Source organism: Pseudoliparis swirei, chromosome 2 (assembly GCF_029220125.1).
Source record: "Pseudoliparis swirei isolate HS2019 ecotype Mariana Trench chromosome 2, NWPU_hadal_v1, whole genome shotgun sequence".
NCBI lineage: Eukaryota > Metazoa > Chordata > Actinopteri > Perciformes > Liparidae > Pseudoliparis > Pseudoliparis swirei.
Genome location: NC_079389.1, coordinates 7,662,754 through 7,687,309, shown reverse-complemented (window position 1 = coordinate 7,687,309; position 24,556 = coordinate 7,662,754). Strand labels below are relative to the sequence as shown.

Here is a 24,556-nt window from a genome sequence, read left to right as displayed (position 1 = left end):
ATTTTAAATCTCACGAGGTAACAGAAAAAGAGTGTTTGATAGGCGTTTTTTCAGCTCATCAGTCGTCCGCTGACAAATGAGGCAGATGTACACTGGTCATTTCTAGCCTCTGTACCTGTTGGTATTGGCTTTATGTTTGATAAATGGCTATCTGTATGGCAGTGATTATGTTGTTATGGCCTCTGAGCATCTCAACTTTAAATCCCCAGTGTACCAAGTGTGTTAAGATGGAGTATGTGTGAATCGATTTCATTTGGGGCTTCAGGGCCATCCCACAATGCAATAGTTTGCGCGACTTGCACCTCATCTCCATCTTGGTCTCAACTGCCAAGTGTAGCTATTGACTTTTGGATGTTTTGAATTGTGGGGCTGGTGTGTGAGAAAAATAACACTATTTATTTTCCACTTGACAGTTTGCCTAGATGGAAAAGTTGTTCATCCACCATTAAGATATCTTTGTCATTTACAATAAATTATATCAAACCAAGCTTATGGGATGTTGTAGGCTTTATCTTCCCATTGTAATTGTCTAAACATACAGTAAGTTGTATAGTCATCCACTGCTCTGTTGTCCCTTTTCACCGAAAGTCCCAGTTCAGTTGTGAGATGTCATTTCAAGGAATAGTTTAAGTATTTTTTAAAATATGCTCATTCGCTTTCTTGCGGAGAGTCAGATGAGAAGATTGATACCACTCTCTATAGAGGCTCGCTGCTCCTCTCTGTTTCCAATCTCTTTTATGCTAGTCCTGGCTCCTACTTCATTGAGGGACAGACACAAGAGTGGTATTGATCTTTTTATCTATCTCTCGGAAAGAAAACAAATAGGGCTAATTCCCTCAAAAATTCCGATTCCCTGAAACGGACCCGTCAAGAACATTGATGCTCAGCTAAATCAAATATTTGGATCTTCATATTCTAATCTGAGAATGTTGCTTTCTTTATACATGTCAGAGCATCGATGTGGTGACATGGTTCTGCTGCCTTCGCGTGCGCTGCTACTCTTTCTGCGTCTTTATGCTTTGTTTTGAATTGATTGACGGTTTGAATTAGATTTGTATCTGTTTTGTAGCTTCTTTGTCACACATTACTTTGTGTAAGTTAAATATATAGTTGTTGTATCCAGAATGTTATAGATTTAAAATGTTAGGTTATATTTGCAGTATTATTTGAGTAGACCTATATCTACAGAGGAATGCTAGTACTCACAATATGGATGTCCAGATAAATTGCTACTTTTGTCTTTAAATTATCATTCAAACGTACTGTGTGTATGAGAAAACAAAGATATTTTAAATCTTTTGTCTTGAAACAATTATAGCGTGTTCATATTATACTCTACGTAGATTGATAATAACTATACTTAGAAGTGCAAAGTGTAGCTAAACTCAGAACTATTGATTGCATGCTTGAACATGTTGTAATTATGCCACTCAATTGTAAAGCTGGAAACAATTATGGCTATAACTATGACATTTAAAAGAAATGAAAGACACATAAAACACAAGCATTATGTTTATGTGTCTTATTTTTTTTTAATCCACTAACAATAGGCCATTGACGATAGAATGTTTTCAACATGATTTAGATGAAGATTTCTAAAACATGAACAATGAGGAAGTGTGTGAAGACATCTGGGCTTGTGTGGGATTGAATTTAGTCATTTGATGTGATTGATTTGATATATTTACTGCTTTATGATGAGCTGGGTTTATTATGTATCTCGAAAGTCAAAGACAAATAATGAGAGAAAGAAGTCACTCTAACATCAATTCATCATTGTAAAAATAATACATTTCAAAGGATGTGTTTTCAGTAGATATGCTGTAGAAGTCCTCTCGCCATTTCAGCTTACACGATTAATCATTGCTGTTAAATATTATAATTTTAGGCATTTCCTCAATTTATTGATGTTCTAAACAATAAAAACAGTGATTCTAAACACCATTAGCACCATCTGTCTGTTCTCTTTATACCACTAGGGGGAAACGTTCTATGCAACCTCAAAACATTGCAGGCTGAAGAAACATCACTTATACATGTGGTCCACAGTTTGATTTCCAGCAGCACTGCTCAAACATAATAAGAACATTATGATTTAACAAACTAAACGGCATAATTAATGCATCTCTTTTACGAGTGGTTCATTAGAACTCAAGCATCTGTCTCTGCTAAAAGAGGTATGATTCATGAGCTGTTGCTATGCTATTACAAAATGTCAGTTTTAAATGGAGTTCTGCTTAGTGCCACACAAAGCCTGTGTTCAACAGTAACATGAGGGTGGAGCGATAACGTGCCAGTACTTTTATATTCACGCTATTTAAGATGTGTTCTTTCTTTGTAGGACTCAAGCTTTCAGTGAAAAGTTCCCCATACAGCAATGTTGTTGTTGCTGTTTGCATTTAATTCAGTGCGACTGGTGATTTAAATGTTTCACTCCGGGTTTGTATTTTCTGGAGATTTTATATATGTTGCATTCAATCTGTGAACAAACAAAACAATGAGTATAATTTAAGGGGCTTTGGCAATCAGACCATCACATGCTCATTTTCCAATGGGGTACATCTACATCTACTCATTCTATATTCCCACCTTCTTCTCTTGTATCTTTATCTCAAACAGAACCGAGAACCAAACCCACACACGGTGCGGAAGCAAATTCATATTCTTGTTTTTGCCCTCACTGTAAATCCTATTTATTAGTCCATATAAACACCAGGAATAAATAATTCACATTGCTATTGGAGGCATTTACAATACTCTATAACGAAAGCTTGAATCCCAATTGAGCTAATGATAAGCTGTTATTATGCATCTTTTTAATAACACATGTCATAGTGTGGGTAAACAGAGTATTTTGAATGTTACCTCATTGACAGAAGAAGCAAGAATAAGCACAAATGATCTCCCTTAAGCCTCTATATTATAAGGAGTGTATACAATACAAACAGATTCAGAAACAGAATGCTTCATCTCATCTTGCTGACAACCAGAGGAATATTAATTCAGTTTATCACTGCATAAATGTACTCGTGGAGTGGCTGCTGCTTCCTCACCTCAGTCGCAGACGGCCTGATCTCTGTCTTAAACAGTAATGGCAGTGCCTGCAGGTCTCTATCTAGCGAGTGTGTCAGCTCACACACAAAGCTTCAGTCCTGAGCTGATGATGATGATAAATCTTCGCCAGTTGTTCACCAGTTGAATGTGGTTTACTGCTGAGCCGGGAGAGTGTCAGTGTGGGCCGTCATGGAGACAGCTGCCACAGGAAACACAGTCTTTATGCTCTCTGCTGCATGGAAGAGAGAAATAAGGGATGAGAAAGTAGGAGGACAGAATAATATGTTGCATCAATCAGTCTAAATGACTTACTTATGTAATTAGCAAACAATGTTTTGTTTCTCCGGTTCCCTGAAGTTATTAGTGGTTCAAAGTTAACCTTGAAGTAATTGGAAAGGCTTCGTTGATGTTTCCCTATCTGTATGAAACTGACAGTTTATTTTTCTTCTCTGGATGGCTTCCCTCCTCTTTCATGCTGCTACAGTATTTATGAATTAGTTTCCTTTCACTTTACAGGACTGCCTAAAACTAATTGGTAGTGAGATATGTTGGTTATTCACATCCTACGAGGTGTCATGCTGTCTTCCTTCCTTCCCGACATTAACATGACTGAGAATTGTCGAAACTAATAACATGGCGTTGTTGCTCCGGTTATACTGCTGCACACATTACACCTTCCTTGTAAATGGTATAATCTCAAACATCAATTTCTACACTAACTGTGCAGCCACTGCTTCTCCAACGAGTCCCTGACATTTTAATGTGATGCTTCATCTGCAATTAGACATGCACTGCATGGCCATTGGCTTATTTTTATTTAGTGAGAATTACTAAACATTCACTTTGGACTCCTCTTAATTTGAAAGGAGAGCTCAGTGCAGGGCTTTGTTCTGCCTTCCGTTCACATTTAGCATTAATAGGTTGGACAGTGTTTCACTAAAAATTGAATTCAGTGGCATGCCACAAGACACAATATGGCTGTAAATGGAAAGACTGAATGTGGTGTCAGAACTATAGGAATATGAGATAAAAAACATCCAAAGACAAAAAAAAGAAGTAAAAGCAATCTGTTACAGAAGATCTTGGAGCGTTTGCGTAGCCAAGGATTTGCTCAGTTTTGTTCCATTCATATTTATCACAGAAAAAATGTAAGACCCGTTTTAATTGTCTGATAGCCTCTTGCCTCTGTCGGCCACTATGCTGGATAGAAATATCTGCCAGAGAAGTTCATTTAAATGACTTTTTGAGGATGGCGATTGGTCCATTGCATACTAAATACGTTTTCTGGCCTTTGATGAAGTGTCACCGCAGAAAGAATTAGGAAATGTCATGAGCTCACCTAAATCACCCTGCTTTTGTGTCTGTCTATTATCACTGTTTCCATCTAATTATGAAAGCGCTGCTCGTTCCACGGCTCGCACCTTCCAGTAATCCCACCCAGAATACTGAAATCTAGTTATTGTCAACATTAGAAATCCTATGATGAGTTAAGCATACTGAAGTATTCTTTTTTAATACCCTGACATTTGAAAAAGTAGTTTTCTTCTTGCTCATGTCTAATATTTCAAACTACATAAAAACAAAAAGTGCTTTGTTTATTGTTTTCTATGGGATTGTCAAGGATCGTGGAGGATGAGACAGGTTTTCCTTTGTTTACCAAGGCAGATCACAGCCTGGGTCATATTAAGGATGTTTACTCCTCCTGTCAAAGGATAAGTTGTATATTTTAGCTCACAGGAAATGAAAGGTGTAGTGGCATGCTGTGTACAGACACCACAGTAATGTCACCTTGAGTGAGCACTTTTCTTGTCTGGAGTGGCAGGTGATATCAGAGGATAAACTCCATTTTGACCTTGTGTTCACTCATCACAACAAAAACAAAAGAGAAGAGCAGCAGCGGGAAATAAAATTGAAAAAGAAGAAAACACACACATTACATTTAAAATATTATTGCTTCAGTCAGCTGATATCACCGGCATGGCTGCAGATAACTGCTCTTCGCTCTGTCTGGAGCAATGGATGGTTAGGTTTGATGTTTTTATGCTATTATTAAAAATGCTGAAGAACAACAAAACATATCTGCATCAACATTCAGTGCCGTGATTGATTCCATCATCAACTAAGTAATTTCCATGGCCAGCATAGCAACATCAAACACAATGACCTCCATTATTTTACCTTTGAAATTGCATTCACATTACTCGCCTCTTTGGCTCTCCAATACCTTGAATCATTCCTCCTGGGAGGTGTTTTTTTCTAACATGCTGCTTCTCCTCCAGTCCTATGGAACCAGCAATTCGCTCACACTGTATGTGGGACACTTGAGCTAAGAGGCAGACGAGGCAGCTGGCACAACCTTCCGGAGACTGTGCACAAGATTCAGCTCAGGGAAATTTAGACAGGGGCCCTCAAAAATAAAATGGCACACATGTTATATTTATCTTGATTATATACGGATCTTTTGTGGCACAAATCAAATCTTTGATACTTGAGCATAGGTACAGATAACGATTGATTTAAATATTTAAAAGTCACAAGTTTACTCTAAACTTGTGTACCCTTAAAGTCTTCAAACTGTAAGTAGATATTCTCTACTTTATGTGATTCCTTCTGAGAGTTAGATGAGCACATTGATACCACCGTCATACAGGTGCTTTACAAATAAAATGCATTATTATTATTATTATTATTATTATTAAGTGTGGAGCTCAAGCCAGGAGGAAATTAACGTAGTTTAGCATAAAGACTGGAAGCAGGTGGAGACAGCTAGCCGATCCGTCTGAAACTGAAACATATGTCTATCAGCACCTCTCAAGCTTACTTATTACTACCTTGTTTGTTTACTCCATGCAAGCAGAAAGGTAATAATTACAAATTGTATTATAGTAAAGTACATGCTGTAACCTTTTCTTGGCAAACTGGGATCTGATAATCCGGTTGAGGTTACAAGGCAACTCAAGGCGCTGCACACAAGTGTTGAAAGTATACATTGTTAGATTGTAGCTCCCTCCAAAACCACAAGTTGTTCTTTTTATTTGACATACAGATTAAACAAACTTAATAACCTGCATTAGTTGGTGGAGCTGGTAAACATGTGTTTGATCTTCGGACCGAGCTGTTTCTATGTTGTACTAATCAATTCTTCTAGCTCCTGCGAAACATCCGACTGATCCTTTGAATCAAAGCTTCAGTGCATATTTATGCTTTATTCTCAGGTTGTTTCTCAATATTTTGACAGAATAATTGCACCGTTAGGTCTACTTTCTTGAATTTATGGGAGCTTTCAATGGCATCTGTCTCTATACCCAAATGGAGTTGGCTCAGCTTTAATCATGTGACAAAAGTATTAAACATATGATCTCAGTTCAAGGGGTGGTCTCTGGCGTCAGATCTTTTTCTGGCCGACCACTTCCTCCTCGACAATGACCTTTGACCTCTTACCAGTGGACGCTTGAACTGGTTTTTGGTTTGGAATTTATAGACGGCAGAGGTTGTGCGTTTCCAGTGTTCTTTCAGTCTCTTGTCCAGGTTCCTAGCCATTGCATCAAAGTGCTGCTCCCCACAGCTGTCACACGGGGTGTCATACACCACTAGTTCTTCACTCCAGGGGGCTTTCTATCTTTAGGGCATACCAGCACAGATGTTACGGTGTGGAATGGTTTGTGGTAAGTGCTGACACCTTGTAACTTAAAGACTTTGGCTAGATGTTCTGACATTACAGTATTGTCAGAGAGAGAACGAATGCCTTCAACTGAGCTGCTAAGTGTTGTTGAAAGCATCAACACCTCCCACTTGAGAATATTATTTGATATTCCTATGATCATCAAAGAAAAAGAACTCTCTCAGTATTTGTGAACATGTGTTATATGCTTGTTTTGAAATATGAGCATACAATTGTTAGTACATGGAGCCTCTTAAGCTATACGGTAGGTTGTAGAGTACTGGAGTCTAACAAGTTAGGACATGAGGTCATTACTGAGATGAATAATCAATGCATTTCTGGAAGGGTGATTCGTCCTGACGACTGCAATACTGTAGTCTTTCCAGCTCAGGCTTTTTACAATTACGAGTCTAATTTGTAATACAAATCCAGTTTCTTTAATATAACCTACCTGATTAAATGGTAAATAGCATAGATTGGCTGAATTATATACGATGCATCTATGTTTTTTCACAGTTACAATATTGGGCCCATCTTACGAATAACTTATGAAGAGGCGATATTTGACTATATTTGATCATATTGCAGTGTTTCATGTTTGACTTGAATCTCTACTTATTAACAAATTTAGTAGTTTGTGTTGTGAACAACAGACAAAACCAAAAATAATCCTTAGTTTGCTTCCTTGCAGGGAAGATTCAACATGTTTGACCTACTGACATGTTGGCTTGTATGAAAGCATTTTGGATGCCGCTTTGTTGTTACCGTGACCCCTGAATATCATAGTATATCCAGTCATGAATTAAAGTTGTGTCTGCTAATTCATGGCAGGTTATGTTTGTTTTTTTTCCTGCTTCTCGTAATTCCTTTGTGATTCCAGTCTCAAACGTTTGATGTGAATTGAATGCACTTCTGTTCCAGAGAGTACGATTTGTAATCCTAGTGTGTATTGTGTTGTGTTTGCATGAGAGAGATGCAATTCATGATTTTTTTCCTGACATTTGAGAGTTATTCAGCACATATTTGTATAAACACTTTAAAAGGTACACACAGTCACGGTCTTGGCTCCTTACCCTCCAAATGCAGATTAGGTTCAGAGTTAATTAATCCCATTTTACCGACCAGCAACTGAAACTCTACTGGAGGCTATAAGAGTCCAAAATGCTTTCAAGTCTGACTTTTAGTTTTGAGAGTTTGGCAGAAGGTGGACTTATCTATTGGAGCCCCAGAGACTTTCTCTAAAAATCAAATGCAAAATCCACTCCTGGCCCAGTACGCGCTGGAGAGAAACACTTGACTCCTGGTTTTGATTTTGAAATGAAATGTTGCATTTACATGCAAATCCACATCTGGTCTGTAACACAACATAATGTATTCAACATGTAGGCTATATGATAACGAGGCCTGTGAGATGTGTAAGGCTCCTGTTGTTGCACACACAGTCAGTTCAGCCTCGACCCACATGAGGAGTGTCATCCTACAGAAATGCAGGAATAAAAGCTAGCAGGGCAAAGCCGCAGTGTGGTCATACTGTGTGAAGAAATCCATTCATATAAACATGTTTAATCATATATTTTCTCTCTCTCTCTCTCTCTCTCATATATATATATATATATATATATATATAGTTGTGTAGTTTACAGAGACAACATCAAAGGATAACTAAAAGATTGATATGCAACAAAGGTCTCCCGCTGGTATCAAACATGGGGTGATGCAAGAACGTTAGGCGATTGCTTCAATAAATGTAATTTACATTATATTGAGGAGATTTATAGTGTGATTCATCAACAAGTGTTCAGTACTTTTGGACTAAGAGGTAAGCAAAATAAAGCTATACATGTTATAAGTTATATTTATAGTTGCTTTTTTCTTTGTAGGATTTATTGATAAGATAAAAACAATAAACAACATCCCCACACTCGCCTTTAATTGAAGAAAAACACCCTTTGCACCACGAGCATTGAACAATGTTAATGAAAATACGATATTACTGGACACCCCCAGAACTTTGTTCCCTTCAGAAAATGAACATGTGTCCCTGTTGATGCTGAGCCATGCGTAAAATATAAGCTTTATCTGCTGCAGTTTCAAGGTCATTGTGCCACCGCACTACTAGAATGGAAGAGAGATGAATGTAGTTGTTGGCGGTCAAAGCATTGGAAGATGACATGCAACAGCAAAAACGCTCTCGGGAAACATCCTGGATGGACTCACAGGCCTCTGTGGACAGATTGTGTATAAACTGTTATTATAAACAAATACACCACGAAGGAAAGTGTGGATTACACTCTGTGGATTATTCTCAGTAACTGGGGAACGTTTCTGAAAAACCTGCTGCTAATGAGATTTTTCAATTATATTTCTTAAATTTTTGAAAACAACATTTCATTTTCTATCCACCCCAATATATTAGCTGGCTGCAGAAGTTTCAGAGGTGGATCTCTCAACATCAAGACATATAGTTAAACCGTCATGCCTGAAACTATCAAGAAAAATGCATTCGCCAGCCAACATTTTTCCCTGTGACTGATTAAGATACTGTTCCCAAAATCCTCATCGACTGTTAAAACATTGCTGTAAATCATCTTTCTGTTGTGAAATCAACATATTCACACAATGTATCATGGAGACATTTGTTCCCCAGAAGAACTTGTTCTCTCTTGCATTTGACTCTGCAGCAGGAATTCAGTGACTTGTGTTGATCATGATCCCCACTCACCACGATCAGTATTCCAGTGTTGCTGCTTGAGGTGTTCTGCAACCGGCATCGGGCACAAGAAAAAAACGATTTAAACAACTTAATCTCACCTCTAATCATGCTTATGCAAAGTGCTATAAGTGAATCGCGTGAAAGCGATGCCAAGATATTGCAAGTTTGTTTCAATCGGCATTTACTGTTTGTCATTTCAACCTCTGTGGAATTACAACAGGTAGGATTTTACACTAACATAATAATGTGCTTTCAGGTACAAACCAATTCGTCATGAAACAACTGTTATTAAAGAAAGGCAAGACTTGGTGCCAGTGATGCCAGTGAGGTGCCAGTGAGGTGCCAGTGAGTTGCCAGTGAGGTGCCAGTGAGGTGCCAGTGAGTTGCCAGTGAGGTGCCAGTGTGCCAGTGAGTTGTCGCTGAGTACTGCCACTGAGGTGCCACTGTACTGAACAACTGATCCATCCGTGTCTTTTCACTGCCAACAAAGCATCAGAGATGGCTGTTCATTCCAAGGAAGGTGCTGTGGTCTCATTAGAGTAATTTATGCACGACAAAGTTGTCAGCCTCTGCATAAACAATGCAGCGAAGCCGCTCATTGGGACATAGCCTATATGGATATGAACCACCCTCTCATTCAGAGTTCAGATCATATTAACCAGTATGACTGCAGATACAATTGTCAATATAGTATTCCTTTCCTGAGGTTTCAACATAGAGTGAATGATAATTAGTTCCTCTTTGTTGTCCTTATCTCGTACCTGCAGAAATGGCCAATTTATGCAGGCTGCACCCTGGCCAGGCAAAGTTGATGCTCCCAGAGGAGGAAAGCAGCAATGTTTCAGACCAAAGAAATGAACCCAGGGACAACTCAAGGTTGATTTAGATCGTGAGCAACATGGAATTAACTGAGGAACCAGGCCACACTGAGATTGGCCTAATGTTGACACAGCTTCCTGTCACAATGACTCTCATGGTGTCCATCCATCGGAGCCCCACGTGCCTCTAAGATTTGGTCAACTGAGAGTAGAAATGCAAATCCCATATTGTTGAAATGTTGAGTGAACTAAATGTCAGTCCGTCTTTTAAATATGAGATATGAGATTGATGTGGATAGGCCATTGAAGACGACTGTGTTCGCTGCAGACGGCAGGTTATACCAACAGCTATGATATTTGAGCTGTGCAATAAGCCTTGTTTTTTTTCACAAGCATAAGTAATTCTTCTCTGTCCTTTACAGAGATTATTGTGAAAACACCCACAGTCTGTCCTTTATTTTATCTTGTGGCTGGATTTTCTCCAAACTAATGATAATAAGAAACAACACAGGAGACAGGTTTTTAATTATTGATAAATATATTTAGTTCTGAATATCCAAAGTGATCCATTGCACCTAGAACATAGTATTATGAAGGGGGATGGGGTAAAAGCAGTTAATCTGAACAATGTTCTCATCTTTTTATTGTCCATCTGCCACAACACGATGTCCCTCAGAATGACCACTTGTCGAGTCCTTGCTTCTTCTACTACACCCCATCCGGACACATGTCGTCGATCTATTCATCATCACATCCACACGTATTAGGAGCAGCATACATCCACCAGCACGTCTCCCCTGTGATGCTGCTGCTCCGTGCGCGCACATCAGTAAATGCATCACGTAGCACTGGAACAGCCCTTCTTCATGCGATCGTGCCAGACTGGAGAAAAAAAACCTCCAAGGCAAGATCTGTCACCGCTCACTCATTTTGCTGGAAGACGATCAGAAACTATGTTAAATGCACAAAGAAATGCACCGGAGTCGGTTGTCGAGGCGTCGAGAGGATTCCGGTCAGATCTCATTGCGAAGGGAGCAGCTTTCAACAGTTGACGCGGAGAGAACTGAGCGCAGGGGAAAAAGCGATTAATTTTGATTATCTGAAAAATCTTACAGCACCTCTTTTTTCGCATTTTTTTCTCCCTCTTCTTCTTTTTCCTCCTCCTTCTCCTTCCCGCTAACGTTCACAGGGACAGTGCAGATGAGCACTGTCCGGATGAAGGATGCGAGAGCACTGGGTCCAATTGGACTGGATTATGGGATTACTGGACTGATTATAGAGAAATCATCGGGCAAAAGTCGCAACCGTGCTATATATGCTCTTGAATGACGGGAACACAAAAGGTTGGAGAGGACTAACAGCTTTATTCACGATACGTGCTTGTATTCTATACTTTGTGGCATGGGTAGGCTATATGCAGCAAGAGCAGAACCCATATGCAACAGTGTGCCGCACCGGAGGAAAAAGTAAACGCATTGTGAATGGTAACATCGGACATTGCTGCATTTTGAACGGGCATGTCAGTAGTTGCTGTAGCCTAGGTGTAGATGTCGCATGAGGGCAATGCGCTTTGGTACGCTACGGTAACCTTCACCACGGAGATTGAAACGCATTAACCTTGGCTGCAGTAGGGATTATTAATACTTTATAGTCATCGATTATTCACGAAGTCCCCGTGTGGAGAAACAAAGCATTCCTCGCACACTATGTGGAATTTGATCTTTTATTTATGCATAAGGTGTCGTCGGGCGGTCATCTTTGTTTACAGAAAGTGTTCATCATAGCCGAGCGGCATGTGAAAGAGATTATAATACAGATTAAAAGGCAGTAAGGATACACACGTTGATTAAATGCCCAAGTAGTGTGAGATCGGCGTCGACCACATGCCTGGTTCGGGTCTATTGCTCTAGGTTTGCCGTAATCAACAGGTTGAAAGTCAACGAGGAATTGTTTTCTTCTTCTTTTTTTTCTTTCTTCCTGTCTGCCACTACCGCATATCCAGTTGAAGGGATGCGTCTCTCTGCTCTCCTTTTCTTTCTGTTGTGGGTTAAAGCCCTGACATTGAAAAATCTCAATTATTCCGTCCCGGAGGAGCAAGGACCCGGTACTGTTATAGGAAATATAGCAAAAGATGCCGGATATGGGACCATCGAGAGGGGGAAAAAATCCAACTTCAGAGTACTGGAGAATTCTGCTCCACATCTGGTGGACGTTGACCCGGAGAGTGGACTCATCTTCACCAAACAAAGGATTGACAGGGAAACGTTATGCAGGCGCAACCCAAAGTGCCAGCTCTCTATGGAGGTGTTTGCCAACGACAAGGAAATATGCATGATCAAGATTGATATACAGGACATAAATGACAACTCGCCCAGTTTTCCTTCCGATCATGTTAATATTGATATTTCAGAAAATGCAGCTGCTGGAACACGCTTCCCCCTCACTATTGCACATGACTCGGATTCTGGGGAAAATGGGATAAAGACTTATCAGGTCACGAGAGATGACTACAATACATTTTCTTTGGATTTAAAAGTGAGGGGTGATGGGACTATATATCCAGAGCTGGTAGTTCAGAGACCTCTGGATAGGGAGGATCAGAGTCATCACACCCTCCTCCTCACAGCTGTTGATGGCGGGGAGTATCCAAGATCAGGCTCCATGCAAATTAACGTCAGAGTGACTGACTCGAATGACAATAGCCCAGTGTTTGAGAAATCCACTTATGTGATTGAGATTCCAGAAAATTCGCCTCCAGGAAAAGTCCTCATAGATTTAAATGCCACTGACCAAGATGAGGGAAGCAATGCACAGGTGGTCTATTCCTTCACTGGATATGCATCTGAGAGAATCCAAGATTTATTCTCCATTGACTCCAATACTGGCATCATCAAGGTCCAGGGAGAAATTGACTATGAGGTGAATCCAATCATCGAGTTTGATGTTCAAGCTAAGGATCTCGGACCCAACCCAATCCCAGGTCACTGTAAAATAACTGTCAAAGTGCTGGACAAAAATGACAACACGCCAATAATAAGTTTTGTCTCTGTCCGGCAGGGAGCCATCAGTGAGGCCGCACCCACAGAATCTGTCATAGCGCTGGTGAGAGTGACGGATAAAGACTCTGGCCGAAATGGTCAACTTCAGTGCAGGGTGCTGGGAAATGTGCCCTTCAGACTGCAGGAGAACAATGATAATTTTTACACGCTGCTCACAGACAGACCCCTGGACAGGGAAATGAAAGATGAATACAATGTAACAATAGTGGCGAGAGACAATGGGATCCCGTCTTTGAACTACACAAAGTCGTTTACTGTGAAAATATTGGATGAGAATGACAACGCACCACGCTTTACTAAAACACTGTATGTGCTACAGGTGCCTGAGAACAACATCCCCGGGGAATATTTGGGCTCTGTTCTGGCCCACGACCCAGATGTAGGTCGAAATGGAACAGTGTCGTACTCCATCCTGCCATCGCACATCGGAGAGGTCTCCGTGTATACCTATGTATCTGTCAATCCCACCAATGGAGCCACATATGCCTCACGCTCTTTTAATTACGAGCAAACTAAATCCTTTGAGTTCAAAGTTCAAGCTAAAGACGGAGGATCCCCTCACATGGAGAGCACTTCCATAGTAAAGGTCAATATCCTTGACGTCAATGACAATCTCCCAGTTATTATTTTACCCCTTCTGCAGAATGATACTGCTGAAATACCAGTGCCTAGAAACGTAGGTATTGGATACATCGTGGCTACAGTGAAAGCGGTGGACCATGACCACGGAGAAAGTGGACATTTGACCTATGAGATCACAGAGGGAAACGACGACCACCTGTTTGAGATGGATCCGGTGGGAGGGGAGGTCAGAACTGCTCATGCTCTTTGGGAAGAGGTCGCCCCAGTGGTTGAGCTGGTGGTGAAGGTAACTGACCATGGCAAGCCCCCCTTATCTGCCGTGGCTAAGCTGATCATTAAGGCAAACACAGAAACGGCAGCAGGAGGGGGCTCCAGCCCGAGCGGGGAACAGCAGCAGTGGGATGTGTCTCTCCCCCTAATAGTTACCCTCTGCATTATCTCTGTCATGCTCTTAGCAGTCATGACCGCCATTGCTGTCAAGTCCAAACATCAAGATAAGGAGACTGGGAATTATAACTGCCGCATGGCTGAGTACTCCAATCCTCCAGTGGGGAAAGGCAAAAAGAAAAGGATCAACAAGAGTGACATCATGCTGGTGCAAAGTGAGATGGAGGAGAGAGATTCTGCGAGCCGGATGAATGTGGTGAGCAGTCCTTCTCTCATAACTTCACCGATATGTTTTGACTACCAGAGCCCTCTGCCGCTCACACTGCCCAGGTCAGAGGTCATGTACCTGAAAACCACCCCAAACAGCCTGACAGTGCCCAGGGCAGGTTGCCACTCCAGCTTTGCCGGGCTTAGCACAGACACTCCAGCGAATAGGATGTCAGTGATACAGGTAAGGAGGATGATGCTCTGTTTTCTTTATCTGCTCTTTATTCTCGCTTATCTTGCTGTGCCATACAAATCTGACTGAAGAAAAGTAATCGACTACAAAGGATAAACTCTGTCACCGTGAGCATACATCGTTATCATCGCTTTTTCTTTCCCCATTAAGACACTGTGAAATATTCTCTGAATCATATGCAAACTTGGTGTTTGAACGTGTTCTTGTGTTCTCAACAGCATTTCACTTGAGATACTTTGGTCTTTCTGCATTTAAGGAATCTGAATCACTTTAGAAATTGCTCCAAGTCCTCCTTTGCAAAATACAGGTGGCCTGCATAATCCGAAAGCCCTCTCAGTTAGACATGCAACCAGTGTGAGTCTTGAACAAGGCTTCTGTGACCCTGCCAGATCCGCTGTAAAAGAGTAAAAACAACACCCTGCCTGAAATGTAGGATTGGACAGGTGTTTGAGCAGCTTGTCCGATCACATTACTGAACCAATGTGCACCAGACAGCTAGATGCACACAGCATAACCTTACAATCACATTTTTTGCTCACCACAAATATGGGCCAGATCCACTCATCCGCATCCAAAGTTGGCACGATAAGACCATTAATAGGATCCAGCCTTGCCTTGTAGAGATGGCAGGGCTGGACGCGTAAGCCAGCTAACATGCAAATTTGACAGCATGGGCTTGTAGTGCTGTTTAGCACAGCATAATTATCTGTTGTAAACGATGTAAATATCTAGGACAGTCTCACAGACAGTCTCATTTGGAGATGAAAACACAGATGACAAGGCCTGGCACTGTCACCAGCCACTAGGGTATGTGGGTGTGATCAACACAAACACATTATTCTCAAGATGGGGAAAAAGGATGCTGATGACAGTGGCTAATGTTTTTTTCCTCTGCCTTGCCAAGGCGGCAATATGGTCACAAAGGAGATTTGTTGTTAAAATGCAGTCATTACTAACTTTATTATGGCTTTCATTGACATATTTTCAGGTGATATATGATGCTAATATATTAATCTGAAAACACAAGAAATTCCGTTTTGGTGTCTAAAGGTGAAATTGAATTTGTTTACTATTGTTGAAAAAAAGTATTTCCCTCTCATTTCTAGACGGAAAATTTCCCCTCAGAGCCTAATTATGCTGGCAGCAGGCAGTCATTTGTTCAAAGGTAAGAGAGCTCTCTCCAACAGCTTTCCTGACCAGTGCATTCAGCTTCTCCATCTTCAAATCAAGCCAGCTGCCGATGGCTATGACATCGGAATGCTCAGAGCTAATGGCAACTCACGTTTCTTTTTTTTAATCCTTTCATTCTGCTGCAGCTCAACATTCAAGGATGCAGAACAAGCAAGCCTCCGAGACAGTGGCCATGGTGATAGTGACCAGGCTGACAGTGACCAGGATACTAATAAAGGCTCACACTGCGACACGTCTGCTAGGGAGGCCCTCAAGATGAAAGCAACAGCAGTTAATGGCCAGCCTTTTGAGCAGGGTGAGTGGATGCACTCTCTTCCTGACATCTTGAAGATGCCAAACGCACTCTTTGGAAGCTACTGCACATTTTTGTATACTTTATTCACTGAGAAAATGCAGCCCACTGGTGTTTAAGTGGAGGTCCATCAGTCCCCGGGTACCAATCAGACAAATAGTTAACACAGAAGATGTCAATCCCCACTGTTGTTAGATGCAGGTAGTGTTACTTTGTACCGCTTTACATTGCAGGCATTCTGAGGTGTGTTGCAAAGATGACATGAAGGCACCAGAGTGAAAGGGAGACGGTAGTTTAAAAGGATAAAAGAGTCCATTGGCTGAAGGTAGAATGTTCAAACATATTGTGTCTGAGTTTGCCATCAAAGGGACTCATATGCATGGCAAAGTGTACCTCTGTCTGTCTCTCTTTTGATCACGTCATTATTTGAACACAGGTTCGCCGCATGAATGTCTTGAATAACACGACAGAGACAAGAAAGCATGATAGACACTTGCATTGCAAAAATGACAAGTACTTCTGGAGCAACATGACAGTGTTTCCACTTTTTGCTCGGAAAGACTTTCTCAGTTATTATCGGTCGCGCGCTGGTTACACTGTTTTGAGAGGAGCTTTGTTTTTCAACTGAGAATAGAAATATTCAATGTTATTTCACAAATCTGAAATGATCCGCCCTACCAAGAGTACAATCATAGATGGTTGTCAATCCGTGCAACCTGGCTGACCCGATAGGGACTGATATATTTAGCTATTGTGGATATAAACTGAGAAAAGAAATGAAAGCAACTCTCACTGGTGAGATAAAACATAATGGGTAACTTGAAGTGGTAGTGTTTCTCATTTCCCTGTGTGAGCCTTGCAAGAGAATGGCTCTGGTCATCAGGTCCCTATGCAGGACTTTCCACACCATTTACATTGCTACGAATTGTTTGTTTGTCGCATGTTCAGGAGGGCAGAGATGAAAACACTCTTGCGAATGCCAGAAGGATGTGTGAATCTCTCTCTCTCTATCTCTCTCTCTATCTATCTCACTTTTGTGCTTTTGTGTGTGTGTGTGTGTGTGTGTGTGTGTGTGTGTGTGTGTGTGTGTGTGTGTGTGTGTGTGTGTGTGTGTGTGTGTTTGTGTGTGCGCATGCTGCGAAAAATTATGGCGGACCAAACTTGACTCCGTGGGAGGTGTAAATTCAATCACAATTTTTTGCAGCACATTTCTGAATCTGATTCATCCCCAGTTCTAAGGCCAATCATATAGACATATAGTTATAGAGAGAGATGTGTTGTACTGAATGTGCAGCGCTGACGCTCGCTTGACAGAAATGTCAGTTAATTTATAGACCTGCATTCGTTAGATAAGAGAAATGCAAGAAGTGGGGCATAGCTTTAATATTGATGTGTTTTCCTGATATCCTTCCTGTTGGCGTGTGGGAAATGCAATAAAAATCAAACTAATGGTTTGGATGGAAAGTTGCTCTTTCTTGGGGGTTTGGCCAATTGAACATTAACCGGTGTAAACGTCTGCTGGGTACAAGATGGGAGATCTACATTACCTATAATGCCATAGACCTGAACACACACTGCTTCGTCTCTCACTCACAGACACACACACACACACAGATACATTTATTAAACTACAAAGCCACTGTTTTGCAGATACTGACAAGATAGCGCTATTATCCAAAATGGAGACACCATAGAATTTTGGTTCCAAATGCGCCAGCACAAAAGCTTGTGGGTTAAGTAGTATTGCTTTTATGTCTTTACCTTTACCATCCCTCTCCTCTCTTGGCTGCTTTGATTCAGGTAATATATGCACCTGTGCAGCTTCCACTATCATGCGCTCTGAATATGTATTACTCTCACAGACACCAGATGCACAGTGGGTATATTACTCGGTTCTCTCTGATTCTATTTATAATTGGAAGGCAGTGTCTTTGTTTTTTTGAGAACATGGTATATTGTTTCACTCACAGTTGCCCATAAGATCACAAATATGTTGTCACGTTTTCATGGTTCTGTCCTGTGAAAATGTAAAAGCAGTGGACTCTATAAAGCCATTGTATAACTCTTTAATTTGAGAGCTGTTATATAAAACATTCAATTCAGTGATGAAATGAAAAATGGAAATAGAAAGCCAATGCCAGGCACAATAGATGAAAGCACACTCACTTCCTCATTGTCTCCCATCTGCATTCTGTGTTTACATAATAGAAATGATGAAGTGAGATGTGTATTTAATTACAAATTATTTTATATATATATTAGCTTTTTACACAAACTACAGTATATCATGTGATCACAAAGGAGGGATTATGACCGGAAAAGAAACATTAAACATATTTATCTATTGGAGGCATCAAATGTAGCAGACATGATCCTTGGTTAGTGAAACAAATAGCACAAACTATAACACCTTTAATCAATTAGATCACGTAGAAACCTGAACTTGTACACAATCAATACAACTCAGGATCGATTATTGGTGGAGGCCAATTTTGGAAAAAGAAGTTAGAGAAAGTACATGCAATATACTGTATTTAGTTTACAGTACAATCTATGCATGTCCTCTTACTGTTGACGCTAGGAGGATTGTGTAAAAAGAATTAACACGACAAAATGTTCCCAGTAAATTACTACTTTTAAGTTACATATGTATATGAGACATTATCTAATGCTATGTCTGGTCAGATGTGTTGTAAAATACGCATCTGAATGTGTGTTTTGGATTTTTTTTTCTTCCCACTAGTCGGAAAAAAATATATTTTACAGGAACAGGATACTAGTGCATGAAAGACAATGTACAGTGTTTCACATTAGTAAATGTGTTGGATATTATTTTTCGTATATGACTAATGCCAATAAACAGAGTGGTTTGTTTCCCCATTGCATTTGTGTTTATAGTCTATATTTATCACACACTTCAAATAAAAATGCCAAAGACACTCAATAATAGTGATGTATACTTAGCACATCAAGGTGTAGTTGGCATGTGGAAAGAGATATTTGTTCGTAGTTTGTGTGTAAAACTCTGATGCAAAATGAAAATTTTAGAATAATTTACATAGTTTGGAATGTATTATTAGGAATTATTTGTATTGTTTGTGTATAAAGAATACGTTTCCTTTTTTGAGTGTAGTGTTCTGACAAAAAGGGCCCTCGTTTCAGAAGTTTTAGCAATTTAAAAAAAACTGTAACATGTACATTAAAAAAAAAATGACTGTAGCCCATAAATGACATATGTAATACATATTCATTGGCAGAAAATAAAGAAACACATTTTCCTTTCAAATGTAATGAAAGCATTCCTTTATTAAATATCTAAAACAGTTACTGTGTGACATGAACAGCCCCCTGTAGCTTGTTCAATCTCCTTCCAGTCATTGCATGTCCTGTTCCATTTCATCCTGTGGATGCACGTGTCTGTGTGTGTGTGTGTGTGTGCATGGACTTCAGCATCAGTGTGTGATAGTGCCTTGAACATGTGGTACATGGTGCTGGTTGTCACATCTCTAGGGGGTCGTGGAGCAGAGTTGGTATATTGTTCTTGTTGTTGCTGTTGTTAGAACTTCCTCCAGCCAACTGGCTGTGGCTTGTGTCCGAGGAAGGTACGTAGGCAATTGAACAAGAGGAGCTCCCCGCCTCTTCCAGGAAGAGCCTTGTTGTGTGGAGCTTTCCCTTATTCCAGGCTCATATTCTCCTCCTCTCGCTAGTAAAGAGATTACTTGTTTCATTTACAGCACGATAGAGAAGTCTTAATTATAGTCCAAAGCTATGAGAGCTGATCAGTGGGGCATCAAGCCATGTTGTGATTTCTGTGATAAAAAAATAAAAAAATAAAATGATATTTTAGTCGGAATTATTACCTTCGCATTGAAAATGCGGAAGGTAATGTTTTGATCGCCGTGTATTTATTTATTTATTTGTATGCGTGTTACTCGCATAACTCAAAAAGTATTAAACCGAATCGCATGAAATTTGGTGGGATGAATGGTTATTATCCGGGGACCATTTGATTAGATTTTGGGATTGATCGGGTCAAAGGTCAATGTCATGAAAAGGTCAACATCTTCTTTTTTACCATAGCACGGTCAATTCTTATCCAATTGGCATGCAACTAATGCCAAAATGTTCATAATGCAATGCCCAATCTTGTGATATGCGAAGGTATGCTCTCTACCGAGTGCCCGTTCTAGTTAGAGATGTATTTAAAAGAAGAACGGGACGTGAAGTGTTGTGTGAAACAGAGCTTTTCATATTGTTTATCATAAGAGTTTACCAAAAACACATGGTTCCCAAGACAACCAAGCGAGAGAGTGGGTGAAGTTGCAGATATGGTGTATGTTTATATGTGTTTTACGTGTTATATGTTTTATACGTGTTAGATGTTTTATCAGCTCATTCATTCATTTAATATTGTTGTAGTTTTACAAAACATGAAAAACAAAAAAACAAATTCCAACCAATTTAGGTATCATTAGTTCCACATTGTTACCTTCGCATTGAAAATGCCGGAAGGTTATGTTTTGATCGCCGTGTATTTATTTATTTATTTATTTGTATGCGTGTTATTCGCAAATCTCAAAAAGTATTGAACCGAATCGCATGAAATTTGGTGGGATCATTGTTTATTATCCGGGGACCAGTTGATTAGATTTTGGGATCGATCGGGTCAAAGGTCAAAGGTCATGAACAGGTCAAAATCTTTCGCAGAACTCAAAAAGTATTGAACCGAATCGCATGAAATTTGGTGGGATGATTGTTTATTATCCGGGGACCAGTTGACTAGATTTTGGGATCGATCGGGTCAAAGGTCAAGGTCAAAGGTCATGAACAGGTCAAAATGTTCTTGAATCGCCTGCAATTTGGTGGGATGATTGGTTATTATCCGGGGACCATTTGATTAGATTTTGGGATCAATCGGGTCAAAGGTCAAGGTCAAGGTCATGGAAAGGTCAAACTCTTTTTTTACCATAGCACGATACATTTTTGTCCAATTGGCATGCAACTAATGCCAAAATGTTCATAATTCAATGCCCAATCTTGTGATATGCGAAGGTATGCGCTCTACCGAGTGCCCATTCTAGTTCAAGAATGTCATGACAGTCACAGTAAAGAAAACACATTTGTTATATTTTTGAGTTAAATTTGCACTTCTTCTAATGAAATGCTGCTTCCAATGAAGGTAAACTACCATTTACTATCAATTTACAAAAACACATTTGACATGTTGTTTCATGCCTCTACATGCAAAATACCTCAATTCATCATTGTCAAATAAATTTTAGTTGCGTAATGTAATGGCTGATGAAAGAAATGACACCTTCATCATAACACCGTGGAAATTTACTCATTCTATGTGCCCCACTCAGTATTTCATGTTTACCAGGTTTAGATGTGGTATGACATGTAAAAGACGGAGTTATGGCACAAAGATAGAGACATACTCGTTGCTCCACCTTTTTACCACTTCCACGAATAAACAATCGCTCCATGTTGCACGGTCCTGTGGCGTTTGGCTTGGCTTTCAGCATCAACTACTGCAGCTGAAGTCGACTAAAGGAATCGAATAACCAGGGAACCAGTGCAATCAATACAAAGATGTCCAGAAGAAAAGGTTTCTTTGAGTCAAGGGACCCCTTGATTTTAAATTATACTATGAGTGTCACTCCGGTGACACAGAGTTAATACTTATAATGATAGGCTACATTATTACATGCTAATTATTTTGAGATTTTTGCCCATTTTTAACAAAGCTTATCCAGATATTTTCAAAAGAACACTCAGTTTCAATTAATTCCCTATCTTTATGTTTCCACACAGTATAACATGACTTTGTGTTTCTTGCTAGAAGAATAAAACACAGTTTAGAGTAAATAAGGTCCTTTTTTGGCAGGGACGGTCACATTTAGTTCCATTAATAAGTTAAATGAAATATGGGCATTGAACGCAAATGAGCTGCTGAGATATGCGTCCCCCAAATTAATTAGAAGAATTACTAAAGGTCAAAGTTAGAGGTGTTTGTCCTCCAAATGGAATTTACAAGATCCAATTTAGATATTGATATCTTTTTTACCCAATTTCCAATTATCCAAAATGAACATCTATAAATTGCCATTTATAATTTATGAAAAATAGAACATTTTAAATGAGTTCTAACAACATTTGAGTTCCTCACCACTGTCACATCAGAAATGGTAAATATCACTGCTCATGAACATTTCACAATTGTTTTTGTGCATTTAACACAAACTGCTGCTGGAAATTTGAATAAACAACAAATCCCTTCCTCTGCACCAGATGATATTTTCCAGGAAACGCCCACATGGGTTGTTGAGAGTAACAGAGGGAAAAGGTTTTAGATTGAATCACACATTCGCTACAATGACCAGCATGACATATATGACTTGCCATTTCAAGGTTGCATTGTGAGTGATGCCTAGAATAGAAAAGCAAAATCACAATATCATTGCTACATTCAAATTCCCCCATTAATCTTCCTGGTTTCTTATTTTATTCTAAAGAATTCTAGTGATGCATACTGAATAACTTACATCAAGAAAGATATTGTTGGTAGGATTTTAAGAGCACTACTGGATGTTGGGTTCGTTCAAGTGTATCACTATTGTTGCTCGTCTTTCAAAATGTCATCCACATTTTCTTCTAGGTTGTTTATTCTTACCCAGCAGGGTTCAATAACAAATGTTTAACTGTTTTTTGCAGAGCAAGACAAATCAGTCCACTGCACCGATGAATGTCGTGCACTGGGACATTCTGACAGATGCTGGATGCCAAAGTTACGGGTAGGAAGCCAAGCAGACAGCGCCGATAATCGCACCAACCTTTTCATCCCTGTGGGAATGGATGCCATGGTGGAGACAGAGATTTATGGCACCATCAGCCGCGGCAGCAGAAAAACCCTCAGCACGTTTGGAAAGGAGCAGCGGGACAGTACAATCCTCATAGCCAATGTGAAACCTTACTTAAAATCGCAGCGTCCACTAAGCCCACCGCTACAGGAGAGTCCATCTGTGGCCAGTAGTCCCACCAAGAGTCGTATGCCCCTGGACTTGGCCAACCAAGAGTCCAAAGAGGAGAGGGAGGGCGGTTCAGACAGCAGTGCCTATGGCCCTCCAGATGGCCAGTGCTCCCCACTGCACACCGAGTTAGCGGAGCCCTCCTACCTGACCCGAGAGCTCAGGCCTAAGTCCCTGTCTAGCAGCCTCATTCACAGCTCCGTCATCAGCCAGGAGTACGGGGGGTCCGATTGTGCGTTCGACCCACGGGACTCTGGTAACTGACAGCTCAGGCGAGCCCACTCGCTCTCAGTTGCCAGGAGTGTGCTGATAATATTACAGGTTAATGGCCAAGAGGTGATTTATTTTGACCCACAAAAAGGTGTCCAGACATGCATTGTATAACCAAAAACCATCTGCTTTGTCTGTTTGTTTGTTTTTTTAGTTTGTGACTTGTTGTGTTTAGGTGAAAAATGTGTCCTTGACTGCTGTTAAGGTTTGGGGAGAAAATCAGTGCTTTCCTTGCCTTGTGTTTTCATGGTGTACTGTACCTGTCAATTTAGATGTCTGTATTTGACCCATTTCAAGGTCCAATCTGGTGAGGCTGTGAAACAAATTGCTACTGTTAAGCTATTGAGTCCTGTCTGCTTTTGTACAGTGAAGCTTCCTGTCTCCATTTAGTGTATAAGGAACATCTCTTTGACTATCACAGGCAACTGAAATACATATCAGTGACGTTACATACAAAAGTGAAGTGTCTTATGAACTGTTAATGGTGGTGCAACAGGGAATGTCCCTTTTCATAAAACCATTTGAGGTTCCTATAAAACAGTTTTTTAAGAATGTATTTGTAATTTTATTGTCGTCCTCTGCAGTTTATGTGAAAATAAGCTGAGCTTACACGTGAATGTGGGCTACTGTACTTGTTGTGTATTTTATTAAATTTGTATACACTGTGTGCATGGAAGGCAATTTATTTTGATGGGTGACAACTTTCGATGCTGTCATGTTTTTATGTGAGAAAAGTGCATTTATGTCTCCATGGTGCTTCATGCATGTGTCTGCAAATATGCCATCTTTAGCTATACGGTATACCAGCACATGGTATCTAGCGGTAGTCTAGATCTTAGTTAGGGGAACTTAAAAAAACCTCACAATCAACATTTTACACAGCTATTTATATTCAGAACGCAAATAAAATCAGGCACTGTGTATTAGTGCACCCAACAAAACATGAGTCGACTTCCTCTGCTCAATGCTTTTATTATGCATCATAAGGTGGAGATGAAAATCCTGCTCACGCTTTTGTACTCTCAAATGCAAAGTAAT

At 40.2% G+C, this 24,556-nt stretch overlaps 1 protein-coding gene across 1 annotated transcript; it reads left to right on the top strand.

Moving 5' to 3' along the window:
• Positions 1-12,256: 12,256 nt before the first annotated feature.
• LOC130205171 (protocadherin-17-like) lies at positions 12,257-24,128 on the top strand. The gene is made up of 4 exons (XM_056432364.1): positions 12,257-14,725; positions 15,841-15,899; positions 16,051-16,220; positions 22,935-24,128. The coding sequence occupies exons 1-4, from the start codon at positions 12,257-12,259 to the stop codon at positions 23,510-23,512; spliced, it is 3,276 nt and encodes a 1,091-aa protein (XP_056288339.1). The 3' UTR covers positions 23,513-24,128.
• Positions 24,129-24,556: the final 428 nt, after the last annotated feature.